The 24,355-nt window shown below is 31.4% G+C and overlaps 1 protein-coding gene and 1 long non-coding RNA gene across 6 annotated transcripts in view; both read right to left on the reverse strand.

The window, feature by feature from the left end:
• Positions 1–24,355, reverse strand: part of LOC126879652 (thioredoxin domain-containing protein 11) — a 216,469-nt gene that overhangs the window by 67,891 nt on the left and 124,223 nt on the right. For all 5 annotated transcript variants that reach the window (XM_050642844.1, XM_050642841.1, XM_050642842.1 and 2 more), the window contains one exon: positions 236–513. In XM_050642844.1, the coding sequence (XP_050498801.1) occupies positions 236–513 (278 nt within the window). The remainder of the gene's footprint in view (positions 1–235; positions 514–24,355) is intronic.
• Positions 2,625–2,966, reverse strand: LOC126879654 (uncharacterized). The gene is made up of 2 exons (XR_007696175.1): positions 2,752–2,966; positions 2,625–2,688 (listed from the first exon to the last, which is right to left on the reverse strand). It is a non-coding gene; the product is annotated as an uncharacterized LOC126879654 (long non-coding RNA).

Consider the following 24,355-nt stretch of genomic DNA (forward strand, 5'->3'; position numbering starts at 1 on the left):
CGAAATGAGATCTCTGAAAAGTGAAAAGCATTACAGGACTTGATAGATAGAAAAATGAAGACCTAAGAACCAAATCTGAAAATTCAATCAATGAGAAAATAAAAGAATACAAAATAAAATGGAAATAAAATATTAACAAAATGAAGGAAAATCGACTGACATAAACAAATACTACTTACAAATCGAAAGAAAGAAGGAGTGTAGGATGCTCCATTAAATACTTAAAAACACTTACCTTGTCATTTAAAATGACTACTGCGCTTTTATCTGGTTCGTTGTTCAAATCGATTCCAAGCTGGCGAGCAAAATAATAATGGAGCAGACTGTCCATTGCTACAAATGACAAACTTTTATTAGTTCTACACGACAATCCTGCAATACTAATATTTTTCTCTGAAGGAACGTTTTTAGAAAATATTGCAGGGTGATACATTTCCGCCGCTATGAATTGTTTACATCTTTCTCTGTATAGAAGTTTTTGGAGATTTTCTGGAGATCGATAGTCACCTACTCCTAAAAAATAAAGTACTAGATGTGTTATGTTTCTTTAGAAATGAAAAAAAAAACTAGATTGACTTTATTACAAATCGTATTAAACAAATAATTACACAACTATTTTCAATGGGAAATAAGCCACAATTTTACCAAAAAAATGATTTTATTAACGTTTCGACGTCCAAGTCGGGTGTCGTTGTCAAAATACAAAATAATACTAAAATAAACAAAAATGTTGTTGCTTAGTAAAAAATTCTTCTAATAATTTATTTAATCTGACTCATTTACATCGGCAATTCAGACATGTATTATACATTTTAAAGTAGAAGACTTTAAAATGATATTGCCAATATTAATGAGTTGCGTTCCTGGGATGACTTTACTAAAAGATAGTTCATTCGATTACCCCAACCCCAACTCAAGAATATCCGCCACAACAAATCATAGCATGTGATCTGTCTTTAAAAAGACAACCAAATGCAACGATGGCAGTAAAATTCTCGCGTTAGAGATTCCATAGTAAATCACGAGGGAAAACCAGGAAAAACCTCGTCATACTATCCCAACATCGTAAGTATTTGGGCTTACATTTAGTTTACTCTCAAAACTAATACCAAATTCTGACTTTAATATGTATATATATATATATATATATATATATATATATATATATATATATGTGTGGATGTGTGAATTGTTCGTAAGGGGATTTTTCCACATTCTCTATTTCATTTGTTTGATTTAGTTACGTTTGGCCGGTAAACCAATAACTTAGATTTTTTGATCACTGAGTGTGTTTCAAAGATTTACATCTTTTGTTTTTTATATTATATATATATATATATATATATATATATATATTGTTAATATGTAATGACTGTTGGAATTGTAATAAAAAATTTTTTGGGGAATGCAGTCAATAAATTTTTGGGCTATTCAGTGAAACACTTTGAACTTATTAGTCGAGCTTTCGAAAATTTTATTTTCTTTATCAAGACTATCTACAAATAAAAATGTTTAAATTTAGATAAAACTCAAAAAATAAAACTTAACTTACTGCTCGTGGTTACAAATTAATAATTATACAACTTATATAAAAACATGAAAATTTCTTAAAAGTAATATGTAAACATAAAAGTTTTGATAATAGTATGTCAATTCGAGATCACTCAAAAAAAATGTCGTTGGACTACTATAATAATTCGATGGGTTGGGAATTGAATTGACATACTATTATCAAAACTTTTATGTTTACATATTACTTTTAAGAAATTTTCATGTTTTTATATAAGTTGTATAATTATTAATTTGTAACCACGAGCAGTAAGTTAAGTTTTATTTTTTGAGTTTTATCTAAATTTAAACATTTTTATTTGTAGATAGTCTTGATAAAGAAAATAAAATTTTCGAAAGCTCGACTAATAAGTTCAAAGTGTTTCACTGAATAGCCCAAAAATTTATTGACTGCATTCCCCAAAAAAATTTTTATTATATATATATATATATATATATATATCCATATACAGTTTTTGGTTATTGGGTTATGCAGCAATTGATAAGTGTACTCTTTTAAGTTTTTATTCAGAGCTTTCGTTCATGATTATGAACATCGTCAGGGTGCTACAATTATATTATATATGTGAGACAATATGAAAATATGTATATAAAATTATATGTACTTACAACTTATTGAGGATATTTCAAATAGGTGGTCATTAAAATGAGATTTGTACTTATTTGTATTATACATATTTATATAAAATATCCTCAATAAGTTGTAAGTACATATAATTTTATATACATATTTTCATATTGTCTCACATATATAATATAATTGTAGCACCCTGACGATGTTCATAATCATGAACGAAAGCTCGGAATAAAAACTTAAAAGAGTACACTTATCAATTGCTGCATAACCCAATAACCAAAAACTGTACATTTACTGTCAGCAAAGACTCATTGTCTTCTTAATATATATATATATATATATATATATATATATATATATATATATATATATATATATATATATATATATATATATATATATATATATATTTAAAGGTATTCAGCTAGTGAATTCAGAGGTTGAATCGGTCAATTTAGTTGGCAATTAAATAAAGAAGTCAACTACTTCATTGATATATTGAAAACGTTTCGCTTTACAATTTCGAAAGCTTCATCAGTTCACTACAAATAAAGGATGAAGTCTATAAGTATAAATAACCTTAACAAAAGTGATATAATACTTACAAAGCAATTTGTAGTATGTTTAAGATGTTAAAACAAAAATTCTACAGATACTACTCATTCTATAACAACAACTTAACGATACACTGCGGAAAAATACACCATGTATTAATGTTCATTGGCTAGTTATTTAATTCGGTGATTTGAATCTCACTGAAGCCTTCATTTGTAGTTGATCACCGTTAGACGAATTAGCGGCAAATGAGATGTTATTTTTCCCTATGCACAAATCCACCCACTAGCCGACGACACGCATGTTTGTAAGATTTATGGCTCAAGCCCTTAGGACATACAGAGATTTTTATAAAGAATACCTTTTTTTCGTAAAAGTAATAATAAAAGAGTTATCGTATGTGTAATGAATAAAAACGAAGTTAGTATCAATAAATTTGAGAAAAATTTGCAAAATATTTTTTTCCAATTAGAAGCATGTAATTACATATTTGAGCTTGGTTTTTATTTCCAAACAACTTTTCATAATAAGAATTTTCGATATTGAGAGAAATAAAGGTACTTTACCCTTAGCCGAAATTCATATTTTTTGACATACCTCGTATAATATTGAGAAAATTTGATATCTGATAATTGAATCTTAGGTTTTGGGGCATGCAGAACTTTTTATAAAGAATAACTTTTTTTCGTAAAATTAATAATAAAAAAGTTTCCCATATGTTTCCAACTCAAGTAGACACGCTGTATATATATATATATATATATATATATATATATATATATATATATATATATATATATATATATATATATATATATATATATATATATATATATATATATGTTCGGAAAGGTTTCCGCGGTTAATACAATGAAACTTAAAGCTAAAATCAATATCAACAAAAGAATTAATATTAAAATTAAACTCACCAGGCTTCCGGGTTGAACCGCGTCGTTGGTTTCTAGGCCGAGCTTTCGACGTCCTCTCTGACGTCATCTTCAGGGCTTCCGGGGTCTCAGTCTCCTGAGGCTCCAGACACTACACTCACTACTCACTACTTCACTACTCACTGCAATACTGTTGTTGCTGACGCTGGGGCGGTCATTTATACCGTGGACTGATGTGACTGACGTGGCTGTCGATGACGTGGCGGAGTGGGAATTAGCGCGAAGACTATTTGGAGTGGCGCGAAGATTTTTGACGGCTGGAATTGTATTTGTAGATGGAGCGGACGATGTTTTCTTTAGGAGGGGTCTCCAAGTCGAAGGTAAACGGATGCCGTCATCTCTTTTATTGAGACAACTTGGCCGTTTTTCGATTTCTATGGCTTCTCGGATAATCCTTTGTTTATAGAAGCGGATGGGGGCTATGGTTCTGGAGTTTTCAAAGTCAATTTTGTGACCTGTATGAAGATGGTGTTGGCCTAGGGCTGAAACTGAATCGGAATTGCGAACAGATATGGAATGTTCATAAATCCTATTTTGGATTCTACGATTGGTTTGTCCTATGTAAGATCGGGGGCAGTCTGCACAAGGAATTTCATAAACTCCGTGTTGTTCATTTGGAATGTTGTCTTTGACGGATCGGACAAGAGATGAAAGTTTTTGTTGGGGGGTAAATACTGTTTTTATTCCTCGTGGTTTAAGAATTCTGTCGATTTTGTCAGTAACACCTTTGATATAGGGAAGAAAAGGGTGTGAAACACCTTTGGGTTGTGATTGAGCGGGAGATTGAAGTTTATGGATGCTCCTATCGATGTGATTTTCGCGGTAACCGTTTTGGATGAGGGCTTGTTTTAAAGAAGAGAGTTCAGTAGATCTACTTGCATCATCGGAAAGACGGATTGATCTGGAGACAAGAGTATTAATGACTGAATTAATTTGAGAAGGTGGGTGATGAGAGTTGCCATGCAAGTAGCGGTTGGTATGGGTGGGTTTTCGATAAACAGAGTGATGAAAACCTTGTGATTGGTTCTTCTTAATAAGAACGTCGAGATTTTCATCTTCCAAAATCAATTCTACAGACAAATAAATGGTGCCCCAATGGGCTCACCACTCTCTCCAGTAATTGCTAATATCTTTATGGAAGATTTTGAGACCCGAGCACTATCCACATCTACGCTCAAACCCACATGTTGGCTACGATATGTTGACGATACATTCGTCATTTGGCCCCACGGCAGGGATGCTTTAGCGTCTTTTCAGACCCATCTGAATGGTATACATCCCAGTATCCAGTTCACGATGGAGATGGAGACTAACTCATCCTTACCGTTTCTCGACGTTCTTATTAAGAAGAACCAATCACAAGGTTTTCATCACTCTGTTTATCGAAAACCCACCCATACCAACCGCTACTTGCATGGCAACTCTCATCACCCACCTTCTCAAATTAATTCAGTCATTAATACTCTTGTCTCCAGATCAATCCGTCTTTCCGATGATGCAAGTAGATCTACTGAACTCTCTTCTTTAAAACAAGCCCTCATCCAAAACGGTTACCGCGAAAATCACATCGATAGGAGCATCCATAAACTTCAATCTCCCGCTCAATCACAACCCAAAGAGTTAGATCCTGATCATACGAAAGCTTTTCTTCCCTATATCAAAGGTGTTACTGACAAAATCGACAGAATTCTTAAACCACGAGGAATAAAAACAGTATTTACCCCCCAACAAAAACTTTCATCTCTTGTCCGATCCGTCAAAGACAACATTCCAAATGAACAACACGGAGTTTATGAAATTCCTTGTGCAGACTGCCCCCGATCTTACATAGGACAAACCAATCGTAGAATCCAAAATAGGATTTATGAACATTCCATATCTGTTCGCAATTCCGATTCAGTTTCAGCCCTAGGCCAACACCATCTTCATACAGGTCACAAAATTGACTTTGAAAACTCCAGAACCATAGCCCCCATCCGCTTCTATAAACAAAGGATTATCCGAGAAGCCATAGAAATCGAAAAACGGCCAAGTTGTCTCAATAAAAGAGATGACGGCATCCGTTTACCTTCGACTTGGAGACCCCTCCTAAAGAAAACATCGTCCGCTCCATCTACAAATACAATTCCAGCCGTCAAAAATCTTCGCGCCACTCCAAATAGTCTTCGCGCTAATTCCCACTCCGCCACGTCATCGACAGCCACGTCAGTCACATCAGTCCACGGTATAAATGACCGCCCCAGCGTCAGCAACAACAGTATTGCAGTGAGTAGTGAAGTAGTGAGTAGTGAGTGTAGTGTCTGGAGCCTCAGGAGACTGAGACCCCGGAAGCCCTGAAGATGACGTCAGAGAGGACGTCGAAAGCTCGGCCTAGAAACCAACGACGCGGTTCAACCCGGAAGCCTGGTGAGTTTAATTTTAATATTAATTCTTTTGTTGATATTGATTTTAGCTTTAAGTTTCATATATATATATATATATATATATATATATATATATATATATATATATATATATATATATATATATATATATATATATATTATATACATCTCGCTATCATATTGACATCTTTTCACGTTGCAGTCATTTGGCATCACCAAGAAATGCTATCATTTTCTATATATAAGCCGTGAATGTTCGCTTAGTACACTTCTTTAGGCTTGTCACCGTTGTCGGATTTTCAGTAATCCGATTTATTTATATATTTTATTCCTTACACTATAAAGACAATTTGACCCCCGTAGATCAAAAACATTGCTTAAACATCATTTTGGTAACAACAGGATGTTGCCAAGATATATATTTTTACGGGAAAGACAGTAGTTAGATACATAATATCAATCGCTTCAGGTTACAAATTATACTCGACTCGCAAACAGGTGTACAGGATTTATATTATCATTCCAAAATAAAAGCAACTCATATTCATTTAATTTTTAAATATCTTAAAACAAACATTGCCTGTTGTTGTAAATAACTAGGTGACACAGATTTCCCAATATAATGCACTTGTTTCAAGAACACCTTAGTCAGCTATTTTGATATAATTATTTCATTAGGTCAAATCGTGTCAACAATCATAATAAACAATTGGGATTGATTATAGATACGTAACAAGTAAAGAAAGAGATCATTCATTATTCAGCATTCATTATTCAACCATCAAGGTAGTTAGAATATAGACTTTCGTCCACCAACTTGTTACTGATAATAATTAGTAGTGTTCAATAAATAAAGTATGGACAAATAGTGTTTTACCAAGATAACCCTCACCTCCAGTTAGTCAACTACCCCGTATATAACGAATTCTTTTATATGGCGATCCTTTGGAGAGAACCTTTTGACTTCTGATACAGAAACAAGAAAGATGGAAAGAAACTGGAAATGGAGGCGCAGAAAATTTGGGGTAACGTATCCATCCTCACATTAAATGGTATAAGGTATGCGAGGGAAATATGGAGTTGGAGAGAGACCTAGCCAGGGTCGCAGTAGCAGACGTCGGCAGGAACGAGGTTTGGAGACATGGGAGCCACGCCCAACGTCAAGAGGACCAGACTTCATAGACAGTAGTGGACAATGACAATAGTGTAGACGTGAGTAACTTTTAAGCTATTTTTTTCATTGCACACAGTCTCACATACACGTATAATTTTCTTTTTTTATTAATAATATAGTGAAATGCATAATATATAGTTATTTTGGGATAAATTAGGATTAATTATTTTTAATACAATTAGTAAATTAGGTCTAGTTTTTCGTAATATTCATTTCAAGAAGCATTTATTTGACCAGTTACTTGATATTTTAACTACATAAGTGATGTTACATTTTATTTTTTTTTGAAAATAGATCAACTTTGATTTAAATACCTAGATAGAACTTTTTAAAAGCGTTTACGATTTTTATTTACATAATAACTATTTTTAACTCAATGCGAGTACATATTATACATAAATCTATTTTTAACTTGAACGGATCAAAATGCTATATCAGGCTTTTATTTGGCATAAAGTATATTATATTGTGGTTACCTGACCCTGAAATTACGAGTCAGAAATACATACATCTGGAATTTGCTGAATAGAGTTTTACGCATTACATAAGACATAAAAAATTACTGAAATTACACACTAGGAAAGGTGAATTAGAATTTAATGGAATTACGATAATGAAGAATTTTGAGAATATATTGAAATAATATTATTGAGAATATAAGAAACGACAAAGAAATAAACGTTTTAAAGAAGAAGAAAGGAAAATACAAACATGATGGACAAGAATAAGTTTCACGGAAAATATGAGTTCCGATATTATGCGACCGATGAATCAAGATTTAGAGAATTTTTTTACCAAGGACAAGACAAAGAAACATTAAAGACGAAAAAAATTAAATATATGACTATGGAAAAGAAATTAAATTATTTATATACAAGGATATACAAGAATTTTTATACAATGAATTTATGAAGAAATGATGTAAGAAAATGATGTAAAAGTAATGATGTAAGAAAAATAAAGACATAAGTTATAATGACGTAAGGAAGTTTATATATTAACAAGAAATCCCATTGGAGGGAAAAGGACAAAAGAAGATTGACAAATATAAGACTTAAAGTTATCATAATGAAAGACATGTTATTAAGATTAATGTAAAGAAGATTTAATGACAAAGATACGGAAAACCGAACAATTGAAGAGACTTTTGTAAGGTAAAAAGTACTATTTAAGAAGAATACTTTGTATTTCTTCAGGTAACATATAGACAATAATTAGTATAATATAAAGTTACTTTAAATTTTTATAATGTAAACTAACTTTAAATTCTATAATATCAAAATAATTATTTAATTCAAATGAGGTCATGTAAGACTGTATCTCAATTAGAGAAATAGAGACTTTTTTGTGACGTAATTAGTGACCATTCGCGAACCGAACCGAACCAAGCTGAACTAAGTGAGAAAAAACTATTATTTAGTTTAGTAAATAGCAAAAACTCACATTATCTATTTAGCGTTTATTCATAAGTTTTTCTCGTTCTTAACTTTTAGGTAAATTTTATAGGTAGTAGACGTGCACATAGTATAGGGCCCGAGATAGGAAAATAACCTAGATAAGAAAAATACCCTAGATAGGAAAAATAACCCTAGATAGATAGATGTTAGATAGATAGATGTTAGGTAGATAGGTGTTAGATGTTATATAGATAAATATGATTGAAAAAGGAATAGTCCTAGCTAGATAGAATAAGGTTAGGTAAATAGATTTTTTCGTGATTTTTTTTTAATAACATATAGTTTATTTTTATTACCACTTTCTTTCGAATTTTTATTGAATGTTGAAGTTTTGATACCGACAATAAGATTTTTGATTTCAAGTTTTTAATATCGGTTGAATTTTAGTATAAATATGATTTTTTTAAATATTTTATGATGAGTTAAGTAGACAATTGATTTTTTTTTTAATATATTAGAAGCAAAGTTAATTAACAATATAAACAATAAAAAACCAACTTTTGTCAAGAAAAAAGGTACAAATGAACATCAGAAAATTTCAGCATGCTCATTTCATGTTTTGAAGCTAACCGACTCTCATCAAGACTGAGCAGTTCGGATCAGACAGGAATTTAGGGATGCAAAATGTAGAAGATTTTTTTTAAGCGCACAACTATCCATTTTGTCTTTTTGGAACAAACCTTCCCACGACAAAGGACGTGGAGAAAGGATCGGAAGCAAATACAAGGATTGAAAGCTGCGAAAAACCCGCCGAGTAGGTAAGGGTTAGAAAAGGAAGAATATGTGAAGTAAATACGAGTTTAATGAAGAAATATGAAGAAGAAGAAATATGTTTAATAGTACACTATGGAGAAAGTACTAAGTATAAAGAAAATGAAAATATGTATTAGTAAAGTACCAGTCAAGAAGAAGAGGAAGAAAACGGAGAATTTTTTTTTTAATTGAAGAATATGTAAAAGGTCAGAAAATCAAATAATTATTTTAAAAGTGAAAGAAGTATAATTAAAAAGTAAGTTTAAATGTAAGAATTAAAGTTATAATTTTATAATCAAGTATATTCAAATGGGAAATATAAATATAATTTTATTTTAAGTAGGGAAAAGGTAAAATATACATTACAATTTCTGAGTGTAGAATTTCGCGAGATATAAGGACGTAATAAGTAAGAATAGACGATGTTTGAGGAATATTTTTATAGGGTAATAAGTTGTATATTTGTATTTTATATTTGTATATATTTGGATAAATCTTTAACACAGTAATGAATTGGTGACGTTGTTTAGAAAAATTTTCTTCTTTGTCGGAAAGGCAGAGAAAATAAGGTTCATCTCTCAGAAAATTTTTCTTGTAAGGGTAGGGGATGTACAGGATTTATATTATCATTCCAAAATAAAAGCAACTCATATTCATTTAATTTTTAAATATCTTAAAACAAACATTGCCTGTTGTTGTAAATAACTAGGTGACACAGATGACCCAATATAATGCACTTGTTTCAAGAACACCTTAGTCAGCTATTTTGATATAATTATTTCATTACGTCGAATCGTGTCAACAATCATAATAAACAATTGGGATTGATTATAGATACGTAACAAGTAGAGAAAGAGATCATTCATTATTCAGCATTCATTATTCAACCATCAAAGTAGTTAGAATATAGACTTTCGTCCACCAACTTGTTACTGATAATAATTAGTAGTGTTCAATAAATAAAGTATGGACAAATAGTGTTTTACCAAGACAACCCTCACCTCCAGTTAGTCAACTACCCCACAACAACCGTATTCTTTTATACAGGTAAAAAACCAGTTGTAGCGGTTGTAGGTTCTTCTAGGGTCCCGTAGCTCGTTTAATGATTCACTTGGATATATGTATTTTATTTCATTTAGTTGAAATATCAGATTTTGTTTGTTTCATAATAGCGATTTAAATTATTTTTTTAAACAAATGTCTTCGAGCGGAAATTAGATAATTTTTTCCTTTTGATCGTGTGTTCGTATTTTGTCGATACTCTATTTTCAGTTTTGATTTCTCCCACATGTTCTGCCAATAATTTTTTTAAGTCATGCCTCATTTCTTCTTTACAGCCTATTATTGATGTCTCTTCTTCCTTTTCGCAATTCCTTGATTTTATAGACATATTGAACTCAACTTCGTTCTCATTCTCCTCCGATTCTTCTTCTCCAAAAACTACAGTTTCTTCCTCATCCAATATTTCAACTTCTTTTTTTGTCATGTTTGTACACACCATTTTCGGCACAGTACTGACCTTTAACATTGTCTCTTCTAGTATTTCCGATTCTTCTTCTTTTTCTGTCATTCTTGTATCCACCTGTTGCGGCGCAGTACTGACATTTAAATTTTCATCTTCCTCTTCTCTCTCTTCAGGTCCTACAATTGTGTCCACCTGTATCGGCGTTACACTTCTTTTCTTCCTATTTCTTCTCCTCCTCTTCTTCCCCTCTTTTCTTTCATCGGTGTCCATCGTTTGCGATGCCACACTTCTCATTTTCTTATCTTCAAAATGTGTTGTCAAAACATCTACTTCATTTCCTGTGTCATCTTCTTGCTCCTCTTTATTTTCATCTTTCTTGTCAGTTATTGATGTGTGTACCTTATTCGGCGCTGTACTGACTTCCTGCTCATCTTCTTTTTTCTTTAAACCTTCTTCCATTATGTCCTCTCCAAATTTTATATATTTGTTTGCAAAATTAATTTTCGTTCCATACTTATCCAATTCATCTACTCCAATGACAATATCATACTTCATGTCCTCAATTATAAAACAATTTATCAAATATTCTTTATTTTTCAATCTCAATGTCAAAACAATAGCCTCATTCGTAGTCGCAATCTTTTTTGAATTAGCACTCACTAACCTTATTCGAGAAATATTATACCTTTGAGAATCTAGTCCTAAATCCTTTATCAATTGTTTATTAACGTGAGCGGCCGTGGGTAACGGCATAAACGCTGGCCTCATACGCCAGTAGACGTGGGTTCGATCCCTGCCAAAGACAAACCATTTTCATTTCCAATAATGACACGAGTCGTCTCACCGTGCCTCGGAGAGTACGTTAAGCCGTCGGTCCCCCTGGGCTAGTGTACATCGACACTAGTTACTTGAAACAAGGTTAAAGATGTAATTGGCGCTGGAACTATCCGAAAGGATCTCCCCGGCAAAAATGCCATACGATATTATTATTATTATAATTGTTTATTAACTAATGATACCTCTGAACCATTGTCCAAAAGGATATCAAACTTTTTATTTTTAATATACCCCTGTACCATAACCAAAGTATTAAGCCCGTATTCAAACTTTTTTCCCGCTAAAGTGATAAATTCCCTTGGAAGAGTATATATTTCTGAATTTGATTTTATCCCTGTTTTTAGTGAGTGCTCTCCCGAAAAGACGGCCCTGCTCTATTGCTTTCTACTTCCACATTGTCTATTTCTTGGTGCCCTTGTTCATCTTCTCCTTCTCTGATTAAACTTAGGTTGTTTATTTCTCTGTTTTGTTCTCTTCCTTGTCCATTGTGGTTGTTATATTGGTTTCCTCTGTTAAAATTTTCCCTTCCTGAATTTGGCTGATATGGTTGACTTTTATAATTTCTCCCATTGTTTTGAAATCTATTTTGCTGATATCCATTTCTATTCTGCTCATATCTATTTTGATGAAAATTGTTTGTATATCTTTGTCCTTCGTTATCTCTATATCCATTGTATCGGTATGTATTTTCATTACGAGACGGTCTGTAGTTGTGTGTGCGGTTTGTTTGGTTGTTCCCATTATTTTCCGTTTGCCTACGTGTCCTTCTTTCTTTTCCTCGGGCCTCTCTTACAACTAAGAACTGGCATAAACTGTCCATGTCTCTATATCCTTGTAAGGTGACATAATCCTCCATTGTATTGTCAAAATGTCTTGCTATCAATTCAACTAGGTGTTCTTCCGAATAATTATAATTTAAATATTGCCCACTAGCGTATACTTGTAACGCATATCTCTCTTCGGATATTCCTAGTTTCTCATCATACTTCCCATTTTCTAGTTCATTATTTACGACCATCTGTTTCTCTTTTCCCCAATAATATCTCAAAAAGTTCCTTTCAAATTCTTCCCAATCTTGTAACTCATTTTGCTTACTCTCGAACCATAATGCTGCTCCATCCTTAAAATGATTCCTTATCATATCCTTAACCTCTTCAAACTCTTCATATTCTTGTTTTTTATTTTTAAGCATCCTAATAAACGGGACTGGGTGCTGTTTCTTGATATCCCCGCCAAATTGGACCTTATTTTCTGCTCCACTGTGTATAATTACTTGTCTTCTTTCTCCAGGATTATGCTGTGTTTTTACTTCCAATAATTTCTTATATATCTTCTCCAATCTATCCTCTACTTCCTCTTCTCTACCTTCTACATGTTTCTCCAAATTCTGTAGTTTCTTGGTAAGTTTTTCTAAATTTTGGCTAATTTCCTTTGTTTTCTGCTCTACTTCATGTTTCATCTGTTGTAAATACATTTGTACCTCCTCTTTATGCTGTTCTAGTCTCTGCTCCATTTGTTTAAAACCTAGATCTTGTCGTTTACTGTTTTCGTCTATACGTTTTTCTATTCTTTCTGCTTGTTTTTTACTGTTTTCTTCTAGTCTTTTACTGTTTCCTTCCAGTCTTTTTTTACTGTTTTCTTCCAGTCTTTTACTGTTTTCTTCCTGTCTTTTACTGCTTTCTCCCTGTATCTGTAGCACTTGTAATATCCTATCCATAGTTGACATTTCTGTGCTACTCTCCTTGATTGCTGTTTCTGCAATACTATTTTCTTCGTCTACATTTTCTATTTCTTTCTCGCTATAACGTTCTTCTGTTTCCTTCTGTTTTTTGTTGAGTCTTGTCTCCATTTTCTTTCCCTTTTCTGGACTTAACAACGTGAAAGTACAAACCAACCGAACTATTATTTTTGCCTATTCCCCAAGAACGTTGATCAAATAAAAATATCTGGTTATGTAAAAAAAATATAATTATTCAAAGCGAAAAAGGTTTGAATAATAAAATCAAAAAAAAATAATTTGTCGAAATTTGGCAGAGAAAAAATTAGAAATCTCCTGTAAGAAAATATATATTTTCCAGTACACTTTGTCTGGGTATTGGTGTTTCTGCTTCTGCCCCACGTTGGGCGCCAAGTTGTTTTGATTCTACTTATTTTCTATAATATAAAGGCATTTGAAAATTACACTTAGCTTTATTTTAATTATTATTATATAATAACTCTTTGATTAATAAAATTTATCTCAGGGTTTTACGTCATCCAATCGCAGAAATGCACAACCAATACTCAGAAAAACCTCATGCAAAAAATAAAAATCAAAAATAAAAAATATAACCGTATATTAAAAAAGTTGATTATACCAAAGAATTAAACACAAATTTTAATAATAGAATTAACTGTAAAAACAGACAATCTATGAAATGCTTATGCAAATTAATGTAAACAAATATGACAAATACCGCAAATTATTTTGAAATCGAAAGTTACCCAGTAAGGATACAAGTTGAATTATAACTGGTAAACAAAAGTCAAATTAAAAAACACGAAATGGTTTTAGTAAAAGTTTATGTCCAATTTCACTGAGTCTTTACGTAGATATCGATGCAACCGAAATCGTGGCAAACAGAGAATATTTACGGAGAGAAAAATATATAAGTTTTGGATACCTTGGTACAGCTGTTATCACATGACACTGAATTTACTTTTTATTTAAAAAAAAAAAAACATTTACGTCGTACTTTCTATAAACGGGTGCCTATAAGGCTTTTATTAACGAAGACCGACACTTGTTACTTCTTCTTTAACACTCCTTTCTCTTTCAGCTATCGGAAACACACTGCCTCTCCTTCTTTTCTTGACAACAAATCTTTTTTCATATTTCCCTTCCATTTATCACATTCCTTCAGTTCCATTGGTCCAAACAAATATCCTTACTACGTCATAATATATCCACGCCTCCAAAATTCCCAGTCGTCAAAGTACGGCTACGACTTTCTCGGAAATTTAAAATTTAGACTTTTCCCAAATATTTCTCATAGCTCCATATCCACGCTTTCACCGGCTAATTGTTCTTAGAAGTACCCGCACTGATAAACTGGTAAACATTTGTCTAAAGAATATAGAGTTCTTTTACCATTATGAGAAGAGAAACTTATATCTTACAATACAATACTGGGTAATTTAAATCGGTATTTGTTTTACAGGGTGAATACAAAAATTAAATAGTTTAAAAATGAAATGTTTTAACGGAATACAAATTATCATACAATTATATAATTATATTTTCTTCTTTTTCCTCTCTGCCTTTACTATATCTATGACAATATATATAAATTAAAGTCAGAATTTGGTATTAGTTTTGAGAGTAAACTAAATGTAAGCCCAAATACTTACGATGTCGGGATAGTATCACGAGGTACGGAGTAAATAAAAGCAAAAAACTACATATTTATTTTACAGAATAAATTACGCTTATTTGAATGTCACGTGTTCAAAAGTTCAAGCTATTCCCATCTATAGTATGAAAATATATTCTATACAAATTAAAAAAAAAATTATAAATTTTATTTGTTTTTAAGTAAATGGTCGATCAGTCTGTTTCGGTTCCTCAAATTGATAAGACGTGCGATACTTAAAATCTAATTAAAGAAATCGGTGTTTTCACCTCGTAATTAAAAAACTAGTTATTCATATTAAAGTACACATATCGATATTAAAAAAGTGAAATCTAAGTGGTTTTTAAATCATGAGCGTTAATAGCGGGGGTGGACAACCCCCCGATAAAGATGAGTTAGAGTGTGCAATGGATGTGTCCCGTCCGGATCATCCAGCTTCGCCAGTGCCGGATCTTCCAGCTTCTCCAGTGGAGGAATTTAGAGGATTCCAAAATCCCAATTCACAGATAAGTACTGTTAATGATTCTGATACTGTTTCCGGGAAAAATGTAGACGTAAATACGGTCATTAAAAATATTAATCAATATTCTTCTAAAGATAATGCTCCATTTTTTGTTTATGTTCAAAGTAAAACAGGGAGAATAGGGAATCTCCATAGGGTAGCTACCTCTAGACTGATTATTAATTCTGTTCCAGAAATTAAACAGGACATAGCTAACATATCAATAATAGGAGCTAATAAAATAAAGGTCGAATTAACTTCTTATACAAGCGCAAATAAATTATTAACAGCACAGACCTTAAAAGATAAATACGATACATACATCCCAATGTTTTTTACACATGTAAGGGGGGTCGTAAGACAAATAGACTTAGAATTATCGGAACAGGAATTAAAAGAAATTATTAAACCGAAATTGGGCAACAATTTTGAAGTAAGTCACGTAAAAAGAATTTCACGTAAAAATGACCAAAATGAAATTGTTCCAACAACTACTATTATAGTTACATTTAGAGGTCAACTTTTACCCACAAAGGTAATAATAGAAAAAATGGTGTATGATGTCGAAAAATACGTGCCAAGAATAATTCAGTGCCTGAATTGTTTAAGATTTGGGCACGTCAGTCTGCAATGTAGATCAAAAGAACGTTGTAAAAACTGTGGAGAAGATCATAAGGCAGAAAGCTGCCAAAAAAATGAACCAATATGCATTTATTGTAAAGAAAAGCATTGCGCTACTGATAAAAAAAATTGTTCAGAATTTATTAGACAGAAGAATATAAAAAGAACTATGGTATATGAAAACCTATCATACGCCGAGGCGTCTTCTAAGCATGAAACAAGTTTTTCAAGTGTAGCAAAAAATAACACAAATTCTAACCGTTATACTGTTACTTTAAAAAGAAGGAGGTTAGCTATGTCCCCAGAGATCGATGAAACATTCGAAAAACGTAAAGAAATAATTTCAAATCCAAAAACTTTAACAGAACCTGTTTTCAATAAGTTTAAAAATATACCAAATTATAATAATGGTTGTGATGACTCTAACACGGTAAATAAACAGATAAAAACTTGCGAATCATTATTAAACCTTATCAAAGATATTTTAACTTTTTCAAATGTAGAAATTAAAAATAGTACACTTATTGAAAACATAAAAGACAGTATAACGCAAATTTTATCTGACTATGAGTAACTTAAATATACTGCAATGGAATGCTAGATCAATTTTGTGTAATAAAGGTCACTTTGAAAAATACATTTTCGACAATAAAATTAATGTAGTTTTGCTTTCGGAAACTTGGTTAAAGAAATCTTCACATTTTTTTATTAATAATTTTAATATATTTAGACAGGACCGTAATGACAATTTTGGAGGAGTTGCAATCTTATTAAGAAAATACTTTACCTTTTTTCCTAAGCCAAAATTTACTCCGATAAAGGATGTCGAATGTGTGTCGGTATCAGTTTCAATAAATAAAAATATAAAAATCCATCTATACTCTATATATGCCAAACCAAAACTAAACATTAGAGAAACAGATTGGGTTACCTTTTTTGATAGCTTAGAAAAGCCATTTTTGGTAGGAGATTTCAATTGTCATCATACTGCATGGGGAAATAGTTATTCAGACATAGCGGGTTCAAGTCTTCTCGGTGCTATAGAGGAGTGTAACTTAAATTATTTAAATACAGGAAGCGAAACATTAATACCTAGATTTGGAAGTAATAACAAATCTGCTATAGATATTACAATATGCTCTAGAGATATAACTTTAAATTGTGATTGGAAAACTGATATTACACCATTAGGTACTTCCAATCATTTTCCTGTTCTAATTGAAACACATTTTAATACTACTAAATAGTGATGTAACGAATATTCGTATTCGCATTCGCATTCGCGAATATTCGCATGTTTTTGCATATTCGCATTCGCATCCGCATTCGCAAAATTTGTGCGAATGTTTTGCGAATATGAAAACCAGAAAAAAAATAATTTTAAGATAATATTAGGTTAATAAAATCAAAATATATTCACTTCTCATCTTTTTTTAATAAGAAAAGGTAACTTAATCTCAAACATGCAGATACTCTCAAATGGAAATATGGATAATGAAGCGATAACTCACTGAATACCTTAGGACTACAAAAGAGGAAGAGGCAGACTACAAACGAGATGGTCGGATAACCTAAAAAGATACACAGGACCAGACAGCATTAGCACTGAACCGAGAAAAGTGGAAAAATAAGGGGGAGGCCTACGTTCAACTTTGGACAAATGAAGGGCAATAGATAGATAAAACTTAACCTTGTATAATCACATTATCAGCCTTCACTTTTTTTGATTATTTGGTATTATGTAATAAAGCTTAAGATTCAAATTGATTTACACTAAATATCAATTAACTTTTCATTACAAATTTAGGAAACATTACAAAAATAGAAACAAATTTAATAAAAACTGAATATTCGCATTCGCATCCGCATTCGCGAATGTCGGTAGCAGATATTCGCATTCGCATTCGTATTCGCGAATGTTAAAAAATGACATTCGTTACATCACTACTACTAAATTATCCTTTAAGTGTAAAAACCAAGTTAATTTAAATAAAGCTGACTGGTCTTTTTTCTCTCAGATAGTAGATGAACAATTAGATGGAAGTAATAACGAAAGGTCATATAAAAGTTTTATAGAGTCAATAAATCATGCTACAAAACTAGCAATCCCACAGAAGAGAACAGAGATCAAATCAGAATTTAGCAAAGTTTGGTGGAATCAGAGATGTGCAAATGCTATTAAATGTCAACAAGAAGCTTTTTTGCTTTATAAAAGGCAGTCAAATTTAACTAACTATTTAAAATATAAAAATTCAGTAGCAGTCGCCAAAAAAATAATATTACAAAGCAAAAAAGATTCTTGGCAAGATTTTTGCAAACAACTTAACAGAAACACGCCAATAAAAGATATATGGAAGTATATAAAGAAAATAAAAAATACATTTAATCCCCCAAGAAATAGGATCCAAATAGGTGAGTGGGTAGAAACATTCTTTAATAAAATTGCTCCAAGTTGGGTGGAAACAAATATTCGGCCGACTATTTCACTGAGCACGGATGATATAGATAGTGAATTTTCAAGTATGGAAATAAAACAAAGCCTTAAAACAAACAATAACACAGCACCTGGAGTTGATAACATTTATTATAAAATGCTCGCTAGTTTGTCAGAATCAAGTATTGAAATTTTTCGCAACATAATTAACTCAATATGGAATCGGGCAGAATTTCCAACAAGCTGGAAGGAATATAAAGCAATCCCAATTCTGAAACCAAATAGAGATGCGGAAGATCCAGAGTCATATAGAGCAATTTCTCTAGCTTCTTGTGTATTAAAAACTGTAGAAAGAATGATCAAAGTCAGACTAGTTCATTGGCTCGAAAATAATAAAAAATTACCTAAATTACAGTTTGGCTTCAGAAGAGGATGCTCAACTATTGAAAATATCGGCAACCTAGTAAGTGATATAAATATCGCCTTTACTAATAACAACTCCGTTCCAGCAATTTTCGTAGACATAGAATCAGCATATGATAACGTCATATTAAACATTCTCTATGAAAAAATGGAAAAAATGGGAATCTCCCAATCTTTGACCTCACGTATAAGATTACTATATTCCGATAGGTCAGTGTCAATAAATATAAATGATGAAACATTGGGACCTAAAACGACCAATATTGGGTTACCACAAGGAAGTATACTAAGCCCTGTACTATACTTAATATATACAGCAGATCTGGAAAGTAAAATTAAATGTAGTGAGACCGTTTCTATACTACAATTTGCCGATGACATTTGTATATATTCCCCATGCCAGTATATTGAAGAAGGGTGCAAAAAATTAAATATAGCCTATAAGAACCTTAATAAATGGTGCAATGAAAATGGCCTAAAAATTTCCAGGAAAAAAACAGAAGTCTGCATTTTTACGAGGAAAAGAAAACACATTCCAACAGAAATAACATTGGATACAACAAAGTATAGTGTACGGGCATCAGTAAAATACCTAGGAATGTATCTGGATAAAAAAATGACATGGAAAAACCACATAGATTATTTAATCAAGAAAACTGAAAAAGGAATTAACATCTTACGGTCAGTGTGTGGAACAAAATGGGGATCAGATCCAAACGTAGCAATCCTTTTGTACAAATCCTACATTAGGTCAATACTGGATTATGGTTGTTTCTTCTATGACCAAGCTTCCAAAAGTCAACTAGAAAAAATAGATCACGTAGTAAATAAGTGTCTAAGGCTATGCCTAGGGGCTTTAAAAAGTACACCAATTGATTGCTTATTTGCCGAAGTAGCAGAAACTCCACTAAAATATCGCCGAAAGATTTTAGCTTCCAATTTTATAGCTAAATTAAGTTCAAAAAATAGCAACTTAGTCCAAAAAATCAATATACTGTTTACATCGGATCTTACCCATAGTTATTGGAAGTCGAAAAAAAGTTTAACTATTACTGAGTCATATTATGTAATAAATAACGTAATAGAAGAAATATACTCTTCAGATATAGATCCATTATATAGCATAAATATTTATAACATCCATCCAATTAACTGCGTTTTTCTCCAAGACTATTCAAAATTTCACCCAAGGATTAGACAATACATATTTGAGGAGGATTTAGAAAAGTATCTTCCCAGATGTCAATATATATTCACGGATGCATCAAAGAACAACAAGAAAGTAGGTTGCGCTATATTTGATCCACATAAAAATCATAAAAAATCCTTTAAATTAAATGAAAAGCTTACAATATATACTGCAGAATTAATAGCCATATTAGAAGCTGTCCTGTATATAAGTAATATGAAAATTACAGCAGAATCATTTGCAATTTGTTCTGATAGTAAAAGTGCTATTATGAAAATAAAAAATATCCACCAAGTCAGTAGTAATTATATTTTGACTAATATAATTATTAAACTTCAAGAATTACAAACAAAAAAAATCAATGTATCATTAGTTTGGATTAAAGGACATTGTGGAATAAAAGAGAATGAAGAAGTGGACGAAGATGCTAAGAAAGGAAGTAGAACTGGAGAGCTTTTAAGTTATAAATGTCCCCACAGTGAAATTGCCTGCCACGTAAAACCCATAATACTAGCCGAATGGAGAGAAATGTATAGTAACAGTCCAAAGGGAAAATTTTATAAAAACATAGTTACCAAGCCTCCTGGCCAGTCTTGGTTCTCAAGACTGTCGGGAAGCAAGCGGTTTTTCTCTGTTTTGTGCAGGTTAAGGTTCAACCATGTTTTAACTCCCCAGTACAAATATAAAATAAAATTGAGTGATTCTCCTAATTGTTCATGTGGAGAAGAAGGTACAGCGGAGCACATGATCCTAGGCTGTTCTAGAATAATAAACGAGGTTAAATTATTAAATGAAGAAATGGCCAAAATACCCAAAATCACCAGACCATATAACCTAACTCAACTATTAAGAGCAGAAGATTTCAATGTTTATCAAATTTTGTACAAACATATTTTATGTATTAGATTAAGTTTATAACCTATGTTTTTTTTCCTTTCGTGTTAAGCCCTACGCCTATCCGAGGTCCACCTGTCTCGTCTAAATGCTCTGATCGACCCCTGAGCGTCAAATTGTGTCCTAGTCTAATATCCCAAATTATATTGAAAAAAAGACAATGAAAAATAAAAAAAATATATATCAAAAAAATATATATATGTGTATATATATATATGTATATATAAAAAATTAAAAAAAAATAAATAAATAAAAAAAAATACATAAAAAAATGATAAAAAAAAAATCAAAATGAAAAGAAATAATTCCAAATAAAAACAAAAATCGTTGAAAATTAGATATAGGTATATAAAATAGTTCTTTGTAAAATTGGAGCAGGATTGTGATTGGATACATACCTGAACAAATCAGTAGAAAGCAGGAAGCACTCCTTTGGAGCTTCCGCATAAATAATACAAATAATCCCAAAAAGGTAAGATGGCGAATGGACATTGACTCCGAAGCCAATAATGCTCAAACACACACACACACACACACAAGTAAATGGTCAACCTTAATTCTGTGAGAACTACTTACATTATCCTTGTGAGTGGGTTATGTGTTATGCCAAGTAAAAAAAATATTATTTAAGGTGTTGGCACATCACTGGCACAAAATGGGTCAAACTCATATAAATCAAGAAAATATTTAAAATGGTATATATGTAAGCTTTGTGGTGACACTGACTTTGGCAAGGTGTCATTACAATCATAAATGAATTTGCTTTAATATAATTTAATATTTAAAAGTTTAAAAGACAATTCAAGTTCTTATAATAAGAAATGTAAAGCATGAACATTTAATTGTCGATTCTTTGTTTTAGGTTAGTATTTCATTAGTTAATATTAGTTATGTAAAAATTAAATAAACTTTGTTTTAACGAGAATCATATTGTGTTATGCTTTAGAAAAAAATCCAATCTTATAAATCGACAATTCGTATACATGTGGAAAAATTTAAATTGGATACCTACATAATGGAGAAATTACGATTTGAATTTATTGTAAAAGCTAAACCAGATGATAACAAGACAAATATGTATGCCATAACTTCCATTACGGATACACAAAATCAAACTTTTATTGTGCCTATAGAGTATCAACAGTTAATTTACACAAGGAAATATTAAAGCATGAAATATTTGACAAAATAAAAAGATCCCTGCAGAGAAGACACGACAAGAGACAAGTTTGGATAACATTAACCAAGGAAATGAAGTCAACATATTTAGATAATGACAATGTACAATTTGATGGGTTTTTACTTGAAAAGTTAGAAGAAAGTCATGAGTTGTTATCGACAAAACCAATATTGACAAAAAATCCAGAAAATAAGATCGGATTAGCAGCAGAATTTTCAATAGAGGTATTTTCAAGAAATACGACAAATGTCAAACAATGGTTACAAAATTTTGAAAGTGAATGTACACGTTTAAAAATAGATAAAGATATACACAAAATAGAAATTCTAAAACTACTATTAGACGATACTTACGTAGATTGGTACACTTCAATGATTATCAAACATACTATAGATTCTGATTGGTCTGTATGGAAAGAAAGTTTAAGTGAAACATTTGCTGATAAAGGCTGGTCACCAATAAGGTACGCTATGAATTTTAAGTATATACAAGGATCAATGTTAGAATATGCTCTAAAAAAAGAGAGACTGTTGCTGGAAATAAACAAATCCATAGATATACCGACCCTGATTTATTTGATTGCCACCGGTCTACCAAACTACATAACGGATAGAATAGACAGAGAAAGTCTTAAATATGCAAATGACTTATTTAACTGCATAAGAGGGCTAGAAAATTTAACAAGAAAAAACTACACAAAGAAAAACTTAAGCACTGGAAATAAATACAATAACCAAGAAATAAATCGAACTGAAAAAAAATCTTGTAGAATTTGTGAGAAGAAAGGAAAATTAAATAGATTTCATAAAGAGAATGTTTGCTGGTATAACTATGAAAAAGAAATGACAGATGATAAAAACGTAAATTCTAATTCATTATTAGAAGTTGAACTGAGTAATGAAGATTCAAAAAACTAAAATTTCCTCCACTAATTGAGATTTCAGTGATGTTAAATGATAAATTAGAAGTCAAGGCGCTGTATGATCCTGGTTCACGAATAACATTAATAAATTCAAAATTAGTTCAGGTGACGAATATAAAACCTAATTATTGTTATGACACAATAAAAACAATAAGTGGAGGAGGTAAAACTAAAGGATTGATTATGCTGGATGCAGAGTTATTACATGTAAAGAAGAAAATAAATGCATTTATCTTTGAAAATGAAAACTTTGAGTATGATCTAATACTAGGATTAGATTCAATACAAAAATTTGGGTTGACTCATGATGAGAATTTAAATATCCAAATACAAAATACAAATAATTTCAAAATAAGTAGTAAAAATATGTTTGAAGATAAACAAACTGAAAATATGGAAATAAATATAGAAGAAGAAGAATATGCAGTGAACTTTAATGAAGGTATAGATACCAACAAATTTAATATAGATACAGAACATTTAAACACTGATCAAAGAAATCAGATAAACACATTATTCGATAGTTACACTGAAATTTTTGCTAAAAATAAATATGATACTGGCAAAGTGAAGAAATATGAAGCCTGTATAGATTTGCAAGTTGATAAATATTGCTATAAAAGACCATATAGATGTTCAGTCCAAGACAAGATAGAAATAGAAAATCAAATCTCACAACTTTTAAAACATGAGCTGATTGAGGAATCTTACAGTCCATTTGCGGCACCTGTTACCTTAGCTTTTAAAAGGGACGAAGGAAAAAAAAGTAGATTATGCATAGACTTCAGAGATTTAAATAAAATAATTATACCTCAATCACAACCATTTCCGCTCATAGAAGATTTAATAACAAAAACAATAAATTGTAATTATTTTACAACTCTGGATATAAATTCAGCTTTTTGGGCTATTCCATTAAAAATTACAGACCGACACAAAACTGGATTTGTAACGCAAGAAGGACATTACCAATGGACCTGTTTACCATTCGGACTTAAAACATCTCCAGCCATATTTCAACGAATTTTGGGAAATATTATAAGAAAAAATAACCTGACAGGATTTGCAGTAAATTTCATT

This window comes from Diabrotica virgifera, chromosome 2 (assembly GCF_917563875.1).
Source record: "Diabrotica virgifera virgifera chromosome 2, PGI_DIABVI_V3a".
Lineage (NCBI taxonomy): Eukaryota > Metazoa > Arthropoda > Insecta > Coleoptera > Chrysomelidae > Diabrotica > Diabrotica virgifera.